Below are 15,522 nucleotides of genomic sequence, written 5' to 3'. Positions count from 1 at the left end.
GTCCATAGGGTTTCCTTGGCAAAGATACTGGCGTAGTCTGCCGTTGCCTTCTCCAAGGGATTAAGGCAAACAAAGGTTAAGTGATTTGCCCAGGGGTACAGAGCTATTAAGTGTCTGAGGCTGGATTTCAACTCAGGTCTTCCTGACTCCAAGCCCAGTACCCTATCCACTGAGACACCTAGCTACCTGACAATTAGAAAAACAGAAGAGCTGAGGCAAGGGTACCTTTCACTGTAACTCTTTAAGCAAATTTTAAATGACTACTTATACAGGTTATAAATTAGGTCTATAATTTGGGCAGTTAATTTTTTTTTTATCAAAACAGATGAACTTTGAGGTCTTTCCAATGCTAAGATTCTATAATTCTAATGCAGTGGTAGTACAAGAAGGAGCTTAATAGAGTTCCACAGAAAGACTACAAAAGTAAGGTAAAGGAGGAACTGGGAAAGAAATCTTAAGTTCAGGACTAAAAGTTTTAGTTTTATATCTCTCTCCTTTTCATGTCCTTGCACAAAGAAACATTATTTCAGAGAAAACCAGCACATATCTCAACATAAAACTAAAATCCAGTGTTAGAAAACACAAGTTCCATTAAAGAAATGAAAAGAAGTATGATGTAATGTAAAGAGTGCCTCACTAGAGTTCACTTGGATCCAATCTCAATTCTGTTTCTACCTGTATTTGCTTTGGGGCAAATTTCTTTATCTACGACATCAAGGGACTGGACGACATAATCTTTAACATCCTATTCTAGTTCTGTTATAGCCATAGCAATAATGAAAAAATTAGCAGAATTATCAAATGTCAAATGTGTATGCATGTTGAAGGTATAACTTAGACCTGTTTTTCCAGTAAGTTTTTTTTTTGTATCTTATATCAAATTTTTCAAGCAGAATTTCCTAATTATTGTTACTTGAATTACTGAAAACTTTCAAATAAAAACTAGGAAAAGTGAAGACTGAGAACATCTGCTGAGAAAACAGAACTATAATGTAAGTGTGAGAAAAATTAGGCATCGTAACCATATATGAATTTTGTGAAAAAGATGTAGATATTGTAACAAATGACTAAAAGAATTTAATAGTTTAATTTTCTTTATAAAATATCAAGACCCTAATAATAAGCAAGAGATAATGACACCAGCAAATTGGTTGTAGCATTCCTTCCAAAGACACTAAAAATCTAAAGAACCAGTTGATACAAGATTGCTATGATCAGAGTTTCATAATCAAAACAAATTTTAAAACTCACATGTTGCTACCACTGGAGGAATAGCGGGGGGTGGCACAACAGGTGGTGGAACTGGTGGTGGCATGAAACCTAGACAAAAACACAAAGAATAAAAAAGGAACCCAATTAATAATCTATTTTTAAAATTCCATAACCACATGTGGACAAAGTATTTCTAGACTAATTATTAACTTCTATATTCTAAAAATTATTATTACTCTATTAAAGAGAGCCCCTCACTTTCACCTGTTATCTCATTTGATAATCACAATACTTCTTGGAGGTAGGCTGGGTAAGTATTAGGCTATTTAATGTATGGAAACTATGAGCTTCTTGTAAGCAGGGACTTCTTTTGCTTTTCTATGTATCACCACTGCTTAGCACCCGTGCCAGTCTCATAGTAGGTACTTAATAAAGGCTTGGTAACCTGACACAGAATCACAGATCATTTTTTGAGCAGAGTCCAGAACCCAAATCACAAAGACTTACGCTCTTTAAACAGACTTCACTGCGGCATGTGTAAGTACATCAAAAATCTCACATGATTAAATTATTAATGTCATTATGTGACAATGTATACAGACATATATGGGATACATATACACACACCTGATGAATGTCATTTAAAAAAAAGAGTTCTCTATTCTTTAAAGAAAAAGAGAAGTAACTTCTACCACCTTCCTCCACCCCATAAACACTAGTTTTTTTCTTATCTGGTACAATATAACACTGAAAAGCTTTCTTCTTCCTCTCTTTACCTTTTCCAGCATGCACAGTAGTGTGCAAATGGAACACTAGAAAATGTAATCATGGCTATCCCTAAATCATTTAGCTTTCAAGACACTTTAGACTAGTATAGTTGTATGTTAAAATGGCCTTATTTTAAAATCATAGGAATGCTTAATTCAGGGAACTTTTGTTTTTAAAATTTAATTCACTTGTCATAGAAAAATACAATTAAACATTTAAGCAGTCAGAATAGAATACAAAGGAATATAAAACATACTAACATGTTTCAAAGTTTCTTTTTTTCTCTCCATAAAAATACAAGATCTTTTTTCTAGTTTATAACTAAACAGCATTTTTAAGGGCAGTGATAACATATTCTAATAGATGCAGCCTGACTAGAATTGGCTTCAGAATCAGGAAGGCCCAAGTTAAAGTTCTGCAACATTTTATGCAATGTTCTATGGCTAGAAATTGCAGAGAAGGTACAGATCTGCACTGGTAGAGTTTCTTTGCCCAGTAGCTCTTTATACAGTGAAGTCATAGATCAAGCCCCTATCACTGTATTTAGTGGTAAATCTGACTATGAATTTACAATGTTCATTAAAAAGTTCATTACAAAAAAACAATTTTAATAACACAGTGGAGTTAAAATAACAAGATTCCAGAAGAATTTCTTACCAGGAGGTGGTTGTGATGGATTGAAACTTGCTCGTAAGAAAGGAGGTGGCGGAATTGCACTAAATCCTGGAGGAGGAACGGACATTGACACTGGAAATGTTGGTGGAACTAAACTAACAGTAGGTACAGCTGGTGCTACTGGAATCTTTTGTGGACAGAAAAGAAAAAGACAAAATATTCACTTTTCAAATGTTTAGTGATAATATCTTTTAAAGAATACAAGTTTACTAGTCGCACATCTTGATTTTAAGAAAAATCACAATCACGTTTTATATTTCTGCTTCTAGCACTTCAAAGTTCCTTTCATCACTTTTTTGATCAGCTCTTCCTTTAATATCCCTCTTCATTTACTCCCATCTTCCTAGAAATTCACATTCAGATCATAACCATTGCATTTAAAACTGGCTGTTAGAGCAACTGTTTTAAATGATCCAAAGTGAAGTTAAAAACAAAGTAAATAACCAGAAAAGGAGAGGGGACAATGCAGCAAAGAGGAGCAGTGAACTTAAGCATTAATAAGTTCTGGATTCAAACCTGGTCTCTGATGCTTTTTAGCTCTGTGAGCAGGCCCAAGTCACTTAACCTGTCTTGGGCCTCAAGTGCCTCATCTGTAAAGTGGGGATATAATCTAAAGTACTTACTTTTCAGAGTTCCCTTTATGTTTGTCTTCTCCTAATAAAACACAAGCTCCTTCAGAGTAGGAACTATCTCACTATCTTGTCTTTGTATCTCCAGCACTTAGCACAATGCCTGGCGTGTAGCCGGTACTTAATAAATGTTTGTTGACTTGACTTGCCTCCTTTACCCACTTCCTGCTGCAGGGTAGGCACAATTGCTCCAAGTTCTGAAATCCTCCTAACAAAGCCACTAGCGTACTGAAAGCTTCATTTATTATTCTATTTCCAGTTATTAAGTATGTTAAACACTGTTTCCAAGAATGATGAGGGCAATGGAGAGTAGAATCTGAGACAGATTGAATCTAGGCCAGGAAATTGTCGAAGAGAAGTTCAGAGCTCAAAGATCAGGCTCTATTTCAGAGATTTACTTCACAAGATCAGACCTATAAGTAAAAACCAAAACCTCTGACTCTCAGCGAGGTCCTGCCATATGAAATGTACAAATGTTTAGATTGCAATTTTTTTTTGGTATTTTTCTGCCTCTTTCACCTCTAAATTAAAGAAAATTAACTAAATTAAAATTTCCCCTTCCTATAACATCATTTAACCTACTTCTCCATTTCCTACAACCTTTCTAGAAATGTAGACATATAGCATAATCTTAAAACAAACCCTGCAAATAGAATACAGGGAAGAAGCAGAGTCTTTCTACAATATAGATGTAGAGAGTATTTCTGTAGTATACTTTATAACCTAAAGTCATAACTTATCATTGTTTCCCTTTTTAACCACTTTTCTGTTTCACATCGGAACATAAGGCCTGGAAATTTACTCTCCAGTATACCTCTAGCCCAACTCTGTGATTACTGACATTTTCATTCAATTACACAGAAGGCAGAGGGCGCTGGAAAAGTATAAAGAACCACACAAACTAGAAGATCAACAACAGGAACCCTAGTCACCCTAAAAACAGTAAGCCTGCCGTTGGAGTGGTGACTACACCTTTTATTTCAAACACTTAAGCCAAGATCACAATAGATCATGTAAGAAAGCAAGCACTATAGAGTACAGTGTTGATTCTGTGGAAGTTATAATTATATTCATTCATACATGTTTGTATATGTTCATTCATTTACCTCTTACTTGAGGCTTTTTCCCTGATCCTCCTTGTTATTAGTACTCATTCCCTCTTAGAATCACTGCCTACACCTAATGTTTATTTGTATACAAATTGTCCTATTTCACACACCCTTATCCTAGTAAGCTCTCTGAGAGTATGATATGACCAGTTTTATTTTTATCTTTGGATGGCTGGCACTTTGTATAGTACACAGCAGATATTTAATGATTGTTGAATTAAATTTTATATGGTCTCTCTCTTCAAATATATATAGAAATATACATGAATGTACATATGTATATCAATCAGTCATCGAGAATTTAAAAAGTGCCTAATACATACCAGGCATTATGCGAGGCACTAGGGATATGAAGACAAGTCTAGACAGTAGAAGCCCATAAAGGGCTACATAGTAAATGTGTTCAAAATGTATACAAAGTAAATACAAAGTACTTAGGGGTATGGGGTAGACGAAGGTAGAAGGATCAATAAAGATGTCACAGAAAGTAGTGCTTCAGTTGATCTTTAAAAAAAATTAGGGATTCAAAGAGGTAAAGGTGAAAGTGCATTTCTCTGTGAATATCCAGGGCAAAGGCATGTAGGTGACAGATGGGAGTGCTGTGTGAGAGGGATCACAAGACTAATTTGTCTGGAACTTAGAGTGTGAAGGGGAATGATGTATAGGTTAGAGTGAGGTTGTGAAGGGTTTTAAATGCCACGTATTTGATTGTAGAGATAATGAGGAAGCACTGAAACTTCAGCAGCAATGTGACATAGGAAGCTGCAGTTCAAAATACTTGGGATATGTTTGGAGCTGTAAAGGATAGAGGATAGACTAGAGAGGGGAGAGACTTGAAGCAGGAAGATTAATCAGGCAAGGATGATGAGTACCTAAACTAGGGTAGTGGCTATATGAGAAGAAGAGAAAGAGTTGAATGATGCTGTGGAAGTGAAGACACTAAAGATGAATACATGAGTGAGTGAAAGGAGAGTGGTGCCCTTACCAGAACAGGGAATTTTATGAGTGAGTTTTGGGGATAAGATAATGAGCTCTAAGCAAAGATAACTTGTATTTTTAGACAAGTTGAATATCAGATGCTTATAAGACATCCAATCTGAAATGTCTAAGTAGATGGGGACAGGGGACAGGGATCGGACATACAGATTTAGGCTATCTGCAAGGCACAGTAGATACAGTTTCCTCATCTGCGAAACTGAAATAATAGCACCTGCTTCTTATGATTGTTATGAGGAACAAATGAGATAATACCTGTAAACTGCTTAGCACAGTGCAAGTTAATTGTTATTACTATTATTTTTTTTTTTTTGCTTTTTGGTGAGGTGATTGGGGTTAAGTGACTTGCCCAGGGTCACACAGTTAGAAAGTGTTAAGTGTTTGAGGCTGGATTTGAACTCAGGTCCTCCTGAATCCAAGGCCAGAGCTCTATTCACTGTGACACCTAGCTGCCCCAGTTGTTACTATTATTACTGTTAGTCAAATTGCATTGATAGAGGCAATTTCCTCATATGACAGCTCTCTAAACAAAATGAAATCATTGGGCCAGTCTCTATCCTTAAACTACTCCTATAATTGTCTGATTTGCTTAATTTACAGCTATTCATTATCTACTATTCTAGGTTACAAATAATTCTGGCTTTCATTCTTGAGCTTAAATATAGAAATAACAGGACATATTTAAAAGTTAATGACACATTCTCTAGAAAGAAATTTTTCAAAAGCTAAAACACATGACTAAGCTGAAATTTGGAGAAAATCATTTAGACTAGAGAATTCAGAAAAAGAAGTCTCATCGAAGTATTTTTTAATGTATTTGTTTTAAATTTATGTTTGTTTATTGCTTTAACTTTGGTTTATTAAGAATACAATAAACACATATAAGATTTACAACAATTTGCTCATCAATAACTAAATACATTTTATCCTCATCTGGAAAGTGTGATAAAATTATATTTATAAATACAATAAATTTATAATTTGTCTCCAAAATTTCTCACATAAGTTCTTTTCTTTCCACTATAAAAATGGTGATCCTACTCAAGTCTCTTCCTATTTCAGGGTATCAAATATTATTTGCATTTCTTTGTATTTCCCTCTCAGTGGTTCTTAGCATAGTAAGTATGCACTTACTAAATATGTGCTGACGGATTCACTCCAATTTATCCTCCACATAGCTGCCAAAATGATTTTTCTAAAGTGCAGGTCTGAATGTCAAACACTACCCTCCTGTCTACTCCATATTTATCTTCCATATACTTATTTGTATCTGTTTTGTTCCTCATTGCAATATAAGCTCCTTGAGAGCAGAGATTCTTTTAACCTTCTTGTTGTATTCCCAGACCATAACACAGGATCTGGCATATGCTAAATTCTTAAATCTTTTCTGTGCCATGGAAGTCTTCGAAGTCTAGTCAAGTCTATGCAACCCTTTTCTGAATAATGCTTTTATATTCATAAAATAAAAAAACCAGGGCTTACAAACGAAATAAATTCTTCTGAAATAAAGGTGTAACTGTTTCCCTATATAAGTTTGCAGAACCCCATAGGAGTCTATGAAACCCAGATTAAGAACTCATCTAGTTAATTTCCAATATATTTATTTTACTTTGCAAACAATGAAATAGCAATGTATTGCTCAGGTTACAAAGAACTTTCTAAACATAAAAGTATGGCAATAGAAATGTTCTGGTTTCCACATGATCACAATGAATAAAAATGCCTCAATTCGTGCTGTTTCAAAAGGAGAGAGATTTAAAAGACATACCATATTCTTAAAAGAATTAAATTTCAACTATCCTTACTGTTTACCAATCTTTATAATTCTCCAAGTAACAGTCGTAGGAAAACAAAACAAAACAAACCTTGATATCCAATCTTTTCTATTTATGGAATCATGGAACCAAATGATTTAGCAGCTTGAGGAAAGAAAAGGTAACCTTATTTTTATATAAATACTCTTAGTATACACATGTCACTTCCTTAATCATCTTTTATCCCATAATGTTATTTTCATTTTCTCATTCATTACAGAAAAACATGGCATTCATCTACTTCATTTTCAGTTCTTAAACATTAGGATTGTAGTATGTAGCAATATGCCAAAACTTCACTACAGAAAAATAATTCAGATATCCTGAGGAATCAATTATGAGATTTTATTTCTACAGCTCAGTTCAAATTATTATAAATTCTGAAACGGTACAAATTAATATGAACTTATACTTTCAAAATCACATTTTGGTCAATAACCTTACCCTCTTCTTTAACCAAATAAAAAAAAAATCAGTCAGTTGGACTGCTTCACCCTCTGGTCAAAAAGGAGAGATATAATTTACAATTGAAGATACAGAACAATAAAGAATTAACTGCAATATAATTTCAAAAACATCTATTCTAAAAAATAAAAACATTTCTAATTAAAGATGCTAAGTGCCTAAAATGCTTATTAACTGACTAAATACAAACCATTTTAGATAACCATCACCATACTAACCGGCAACATAGCAACAGGTGGAGGATAAACTTCAGCCTGAGTAGTCACCACTGGTGTCTTTTCAACTGTTGTTGGACTCTCTACAGTTTGGACAGGTTCTTTGACAGGTTCTGAACTCTTCACCGTTTCCCATTCTGAAAAAAAAAATTAACATTAATTTTATTAATCAAGTATACAGGTGACTTTAAAGCCTGTGCTTTGCATATTTAAGGCTGCTACAAATCTAACGGAATTCCTCTGTGCTTGTTAGACACTTCTAGAATGCAGCGTCTACTTTTGGATATTTTAAGGGGATAATGAAAAATAAAGTATATGCTGAAAGGAAATAATACTGTGTTGGTAGTAGAAATTACACTTTATAAAGCTATGTTCAAAGAAGATCTTTATCCTGGAAAATGACTGAGAAGAACATGATAGCTCTTAAAAAGTATCTCATGTGGAGGAAGGTTCTTCCTTATCCTTTGTTGCTTTGTGTGGCATAACTATGACCAATTGGTGTGAAAGTTACAGGAAAGGAGATGTAAGCTCACTGCAGGAAACAACTCTAACAACTAGAGTTATTCAACAATGGGCTAATCTATCATGTAAGGTTGTGAACTTCTTGTCAGTGGAGGTGATCAAGCAAGTTTCATGATCTTTGCTTTTGTGATTCCCTGCAAAAGAAGATTCCTACATGGGACAAAAAGTAGTACTTGATGACTTCTGATGACTCCAACTCTAAAATCCTATTAGTATCATAAAGGTAAATGAAAGCAATTCCTCAATTTATGCTGTTCCATACAGCATAAGACATTTGAGCTGAACACATACCAGATTCTGGTAAGAATTCGATTTCAACCCTTCTATTTTTGCCCAATTCGAAATTCTCCAAATAACAGTGCTGGGAAAACTTTTAAGCTTTGGTAGCTTGAAATTGCACTAAGCCTTTTAGACTACCCTATACATTATATCACAGCCAAGAAATGTAATTTTAAATGTGTCCTGCTCAATTTGCTTTCAGTTGTTAAGGCTATTTTGAACCAAAGTATTTAGAAGAATGCTTACCGCTATTTACAGTCTCCTGATCAATCATGCCTCCTTCAGCAAAGCCGTCTAGGTCATCCACCTTTACTTTCTCCCATGGTATATAAGTAACACCAAGATCTACATCCCAGAATTGTTTGTATTCCGTTTTGACACCTTTATTTAAAGCCCAAGCAATCTGACGGGGGGAAAAAACAACCTGTGTATTTATGTATGCTGCAAACATATCTAAAAAATTAAGTTCAAGGTTTCCAATATTAAAATGTATTCAAGTTGCCTAAATGGCAAATTACTATATGGTTTTGCATAATTTCCCCAATAAATGGCTTGAATAAAATCTGAATACAAGGTATAATCACCAGTATTTGTATTTCTCTTTTTTAATTTCAAAGAGAGCTCATTTATGGGGTATTATCTATTTCAGTACCATTATAAAAGTGCTTTAAAAATTGCTTCGGGGGCAGGTAGGCGGCACAGTGGATAGAGCATCACAGTTCAAATCCAGCCTCAGACACCTGACACTTGCTAGCCATGTGACCCTTTGCAAGTCACTTAACCCTGATTGCCTGACCCAAAGAAAAAAACATTTGCTTCAAAGGACAAAAGCTAAACTCTTACTTTCACTTCTTTATTTAATATTTTTCTTATGGCTTCTATTTTTTCTTTCCCTCATTTCATCCTTCTTTGAAGGAAATAACCTTTTCATCTATGGGCTAACAGTAATTAACATTTACTTGTTGATCTTCACTATGAAAATAATGCCCAAAATTTTTAAAAAGCAAGCCATGTTTTTTTTGTTAAATGCCAGTAAGGGATTAAAAAGAAGCAATATATCAAATTCCTTTCAAGACCACAAAAATGCCTTACCTTTATAACTTTGGATCCAATTTTGTAAGATCCAGAACTAAGTTTCTGAAGTGCCCGATAGGAATCCTGTCGATGAACCATACAGACATAGGCACAGCCTCTTGGAGGAATCATCTACAGGAAAAAAAACAAACAAAACAATCCAATCGTTATGCTAAATTACAAAAGGAGTTTGAGAGTGAAGGAGATGGAGAGTAGGAGAATCCTTCTCACAATCTACGACCATTAATATTACACATAACAATAAAATGGAGCACTTACTGATATTGACAGCCCCGGGAAATGTATAAAAAAATTGCCATTTCTTAAGCTAAGATACCCCTAGGATAAGCCTCTACATATTATCACTTTATTTTAAAGAAACATAAATTGTTGCATTTTTTAAACTCATTTTTTAAAAATGTGTTAAGTAATTTGGGAACTCTGGCAAATCCCTTATTAGTTTATCTATCGATAGTACCAACAAATAAATCAGAATTACTACTATTCTATTCTATTGTTTTCCTAGAAGATTTATAATTTTCGAAATGTTTCTGATGTATTTTGTGTTGCATGTAGGATTAGGATACAAATTTCAGATCCTGAAAAAGTATTAAAAAGTATCTTCAAGCACTGCATGTACTGTATCCTCTTATATTAGCAGATGAGCTTTAATATGGTGACTTACAAAACTGAAAAGGCACTTTATTTTTTCTCAAAATAACTGAAAAAAAAACCCCCACTAGATACTTCCTTTCATTTCCCACTCCCCCAAAAACAAATTGCTGAACTTTAAGAAATGAACAAAAAGACAAGCAAAAAACAAAACAAACAAAAAACAATTTCCCCAAAATCTCTTTATAGAAAATAACTAAGTTCATTTAACAGTATAAAGGGTACTATATTCAAAGATTCATATGGACTAGTCTGTGATTTCATTGATGTGAATATTCCCTCCAATAATGCAGATGGTAAGCCATCCATGCCTGTCCATCATGTGTAACCCCTTGAATTTACTACAGGGTTCTACTCAACATGCTGAAGGCCTTCCTCACATTTTCTTGACAATGCAAAGATAACAGTGAGGCACAAGGGCTATCTATCCCATTTTCTTTCCTTATGACCAGGCCATCTTCTTTTTTTAATCACACATTTTTTTGATGACATTGTGCTTGCTTTTGCCTGCTGGTTCTAAAAAAGCATCTGAGTCATTAGAGCTAAATATTGCTTTAGAAGCTTTCCTCTAAGAAGATGTCTCTTGCTATATATCCTAAAATTATAAAAATTATTTTAAATATAGAACAGAGAGATTTCTAGATGATGCTCTGATATTGAATAATAGGTAAGGTAAAAATAGGGAAAGACAAGCTTGCGAAAGGTGTTCACCAACAAAATCAAGGAGGATGCAGCACAGAATCCCAGTTCAAGAAGGATTTTTTAATAGATGGGAATGTCTTGAAGCTGCTCCTGTTTGTGGGTGACTTCATGCTGGTGCATCAAGGTCTACACCACTGCTGACAATCCTAGACAAGATCCATAAATGCAGAACCTATATTATCCATCAGTATTTGGACAGACACTACAATGGATGATGACTTGGGTCTAAAATTAGAACAGGAAGAGGATAGTAGGCTAGAAAGCCTCTCAGTAACTGCAAAGTTCTTTTAACCTCACATTTATTCCTGAAACAATACCAATCTTTTTAATGCCAATATTCTACTTGGTGCTTTTCTGTGGCTGCAAATCATTAAATATGTACTATACCTTACCAAAATCTTCATAAAGGAGAACTACTAAAGGAATAAGAAATTACAAGCATCTATCATACAATAATTCCCATTTCATAGTTTCACATTTTGTAAAATTCATTTTTGGAGACCCTATTTTTAAAGAGATTATGATCAAGATCCAAGTTGTCATGTATACTTAAGATATGGCTTTAAGAAAGACAAAAAAAGATGGATTATCTTAGTACTTAGATAACTACAGGTATAATTCAATCGTTAATTGTTAAATGTCAACTTTTCATAATAGAATTAGGGGAACTGTTCAATAATACCAATTTGCTAATTCTCAAAGTAAAAATAAAGAATATGGGATGTATAATGGAAGATAAAATTGTGGAAAATTCCCCTAATTTTGGAAATTGGTGAACATAAAAATTCAGACAACGGAAACCATAAAATAATTTAAGATATATAATTTAAACAGAAAAAAATGTCTCAAACCTTCTTTTTCCACATAATTATCAACCCCTATATTTTTTTAATATAGAAATATTTCATATAACAATAGAAGAAAACGTAATCTAAACTTTTAAACAATCATCCCAACTTACTGAATTCTAAGAAAGAAACAATATGGTATCTTTTGCAGTCAGATAACTACCACATTATAATTTATTTCACAGTATTCTAGTCTTAGGCTCATGGAATTCTGGAGTTAGAAGGGACCTTAACAATTAGCTAATTCAACTCCCTCATTACACCAAAAGGGAAAATGAAGCCCAGAGAGGTTGACTTGCCCAGAGTAACACAGCAAGAATTCAAATTCAGGTCTTGTGATTTTAAATAATGTTCTTTCTACTATCACTGAAAAAATAACCATATGACTACCCTAAAGTAATAATTCTCATAATATACATATATATACACGTACACACAGCATAGTCTTGAATTTTTAAAAACTGTTTTTTAACTCTTAAGCTATAGCTATCAACCAGATTGCTTAAAAAAAGGAATAGATTTCTTACAATCATAGTAATCCACTGTTAATGGAACAATGAATTAGTTCAAACGTGCTGGAAAATGATTTGGCATAATTTAAGAAAAGTTACTAAGTTGTTCATACCCTTTGATGTAGAGTCTACTATTACTGATATTTTCCAAGGAGATTATTGATGACAAGCCTGATAGGTATAAAAATAATCACTGAAGCATTATTTGTGAAATCAAAAAAACTGGAAATGAAATAATTGCCAAACGATAGCGGAATGGCCAAACTATAGCATATGAAATGGACTATTAGTGCGTTGTAAGGAATAAACACAAATTTAGAGAAATATGGCAAGATTTGCATGAAGTAACGCTGAACAACAACAAAAAAAAAGCAGAGTCAAAAGAACATTCTTATTATGACAAGGTAGATAAAATCAACACTGATAGGCAACAGAAATGGTTATATATTTCAAATATAATGATGAATGGTAGTACTGTACATTCCACCTTTCTATTAACCAATAAACTAACTTTTCATGAAATGTTCTTTGTAAAAGGATTTCTTTGCATGCCTGTAAGGAATTATCTTTTGCATCAATAAAAAATATTTTTAAAGAAAAAGTGGTATACTTCACTTAAGAAAATAAATCAAATTGGCTGCACACAAAAAAGCAAAAACTACTTCCATTTTTAATTAACCTGTTTTTAACCTAAAAATTTACATTTTGGTGACTGAGAAATCCAAAAGTATATAAAATTACATACTTTAATAGAAAGTTCAGAAAAATTAATTGCAATATTAAAATATCTAGACAGTTCCCATATATCTTCAGAGTACATTCTTAGAATAAGTGAACAGGGATAAGGACCCGTGAAATCATTGGTATAGAGAACTCCCAGAAAAGGAAATTCCTTTTACCAATGCAAGTAAACATCTTATTTGCAACTCATAGTCTGAATAGAGTTGCCTATTGAGAGGTTAAGAGACTTGTCCAGAATAAAAAATTCAACATGAGTCAGAGGTGGAACTTGAACCCAAGTCTTCCCAGCTCTGAGGTAAGGCCACCTCTCTATTCGTTAAGTCATGCTGCCTGCCCTAGCAACTACTCATAAAATTGATCTCTTTTCACTTCTTAATAGGATAACTATAACTGTTTATACTGCTGACCAAGTAATTTGTAACAAAAGAATCAGATTATGATTCAACAACGTGTTGAGTTCAACATTCTACTGAAATAAAGATAAAAGAACTATCCTTTAAAATAAAGATGGAACAATTATTCTCCAAATACCATTAAATGAGAACAAATATATGGTAAATCACAACATAAAAGAATTCTCAATGTACTATTGAAACATATATAGTATATACCTAATTCCAATAAACATTGTAAATTGAACAATAATTATGTCTGCCTAATTAGAATATCGAAGGAAGAGATGGATATCCCTAATCTCTACAAAAATCTATCCAAAGACAGCAGTATCTACAAAAGCGGTTCAAAGATTCTCATAGCAACATTATAAATAATTACAAAAACAATGATCGGAAGCAACCTAAAAGTCCAACAAGAGTGGAATTATTAAATAAATTGTGAGACAAGAATGTAATGAACACTACAAAGATATTAAGATGGACAAATGAGGAAAATAGTGAAAGGAAAGCCCTTCCTGTAATAATGCAAAGCAAAAAAAAAAAAAAAAGGATAACCAGAAAAATGGAATACATGCTACCATCACAGGAAGAAAAAGTAAATGAGAAAAAAATGGATAAAAAAATGAAGACCAAAAAGAATAAAATGAAAAAGTGCTTTATGTATAGAAATTAATTTAAATTGCAAATTAAGCAAATTTTGTTCTCTGTATCAATGGTTAAATGTTAAATTTCTAATAAAATAATTTTTAAAACTATCCAAGGAAATTTAATCCGATAGCTTATTTTTATTTATCAAATTTCACTCTATCAAACAGTAAAGAACTTTCAGAATTATTCTTACTCCTATCAAAGTTTCCTTAAATTAGCCTCAGGTGCTCAATAAGGGTCAGCTGGTAATGGTGGTATGTCTGTCACTTATAAAAGTACTTTTGAAAAAGCTGGTTCAACATTATTCCTCTTCTATTTCTACAACCTCTTCACTTTATGCAAATCATCTAGTTATAGCTGCTTAATATATGACTAAATAAAAGCTAACAAATGACAGTTAACAAATGCTACTAAGTTTTTACTTTGTCTACAACAAGAACTGTAGTGGTTCATAATTACTAGAATGCCATTAAAATACTTAAAAGGACCTTCAAAATATCTATCACAGAATTGCTAGGATATTAACTCAGTTACAATGCCATTCATGTTATTAGGCACAGGTTGAAATGAAAGCTGAAAAATGGAGTGTTAAATAAGCCAATACCAATACAAAATGGGAAAGGTTGGGGCAGCCTGCCTTTTTAAAAAATCTTTATCAGTCTGAATATTTAGTTATGATTTGAAAATTAATACTTACATTGATAGATTCAATCTGTCCAAATTCTTCAAAAAGATTGGTTAAATCTTGCTGTGTAGCTTTCTTATCTACTTGACCAACCCAGAGAGTAGTACTACAGACTGTGAAAAGAAAATTAAAAAAAACAGCTTAAACTTTTTGAGTATAATTTTTATTTTTCAGTCATTTATGGGAATGAGCTATGATTTTACTAGCACAGAGATCTTGCTAAGAACTCTGCTAGTTCAATGGGCTATAGATATTCCTACCTATAAGCCCAACAACACTCCATTCACAACACCAATGGCTTTTAAGAAGTTCATATAACTTTATAAAGGGTACACATAGCAGAAAAATGCAAAAAATTTTAAAATTTCCAGTTATTTTTTGCACATGTGACTCATTTGAAACCCAGGAATTTGAGCATGTGTCCCAAGCAAATTTGTTACTATACACAATCTTTATCTGCTACATTTTACCTAAGAGCAACATAACCTCTTTTTCTTAATTTGGGCAAAAGTTCAAAATTCAATTATAAATTAAATGCAACTTTGTTCAGGTAAAGAAGAG

The 15,522-nt window shown here is 33.2% G+C and overlaps 1 protein-coding gene across 3 annotated transcripts in view; it reads right to left on the bottom strand.

Moving 5' to 3' along the window:
• Positions 1–15,522, bottom strand: part of LOC114031509 (protein SCAF8) — a 209,883-nt gene that overhangs the window by 110,484 nt on the left and 83,877 nt on the right. For all 3 annotated transcript variants that reach the window (XM_027846628.1, XM_027846629.1, XM_027846630.1), the window contains exons 13-18: positions 14,974–15,074; positions 9,777–9,890; positions 8,931–9,087; positions 7,887–8,020; positions 2,638–2,782; positions 1,252–1,320 (exon numbers count right to left, since the gene is read on the bottom strand). In XM_027846628.1, the coding sequence (XP_027702429.1) occupies positions 1,252–1,320; positions 2,638–2,782; positions 7,887–8,020; positions 8,931–9,087; positions 9,777–9,890; positions 14,974–15,074 (720 nt within the window). The remainder of the gene's footprint in view (positions 1–1,251; positions 1,321–2,637; positions 2,783–7,886; positions 8,021–8,930; positions 9,088–9,776; positions 9,891–14,973; positions 15,075–15,522) is intronic.

The sequence above is a fragment of the Vombatus ursinus genome, unplaced genomic scaffold (genome assembly GCF_900497805.2).
Source record: "Vombatus ursinus unplaced genomic scaffold, bare-nosed wombat genome assembly UNPS02015175.1, whole genome shotgun sequence".
NCBI lineage: Eukaryota > Metazoa > Chordata > Mammalia > Diprotodontia > Vombatidae > Vombatus > Vombatus ursinus.
This window is presented reverse-complemented; position numbering and strand designations above follow the sequence as displayed.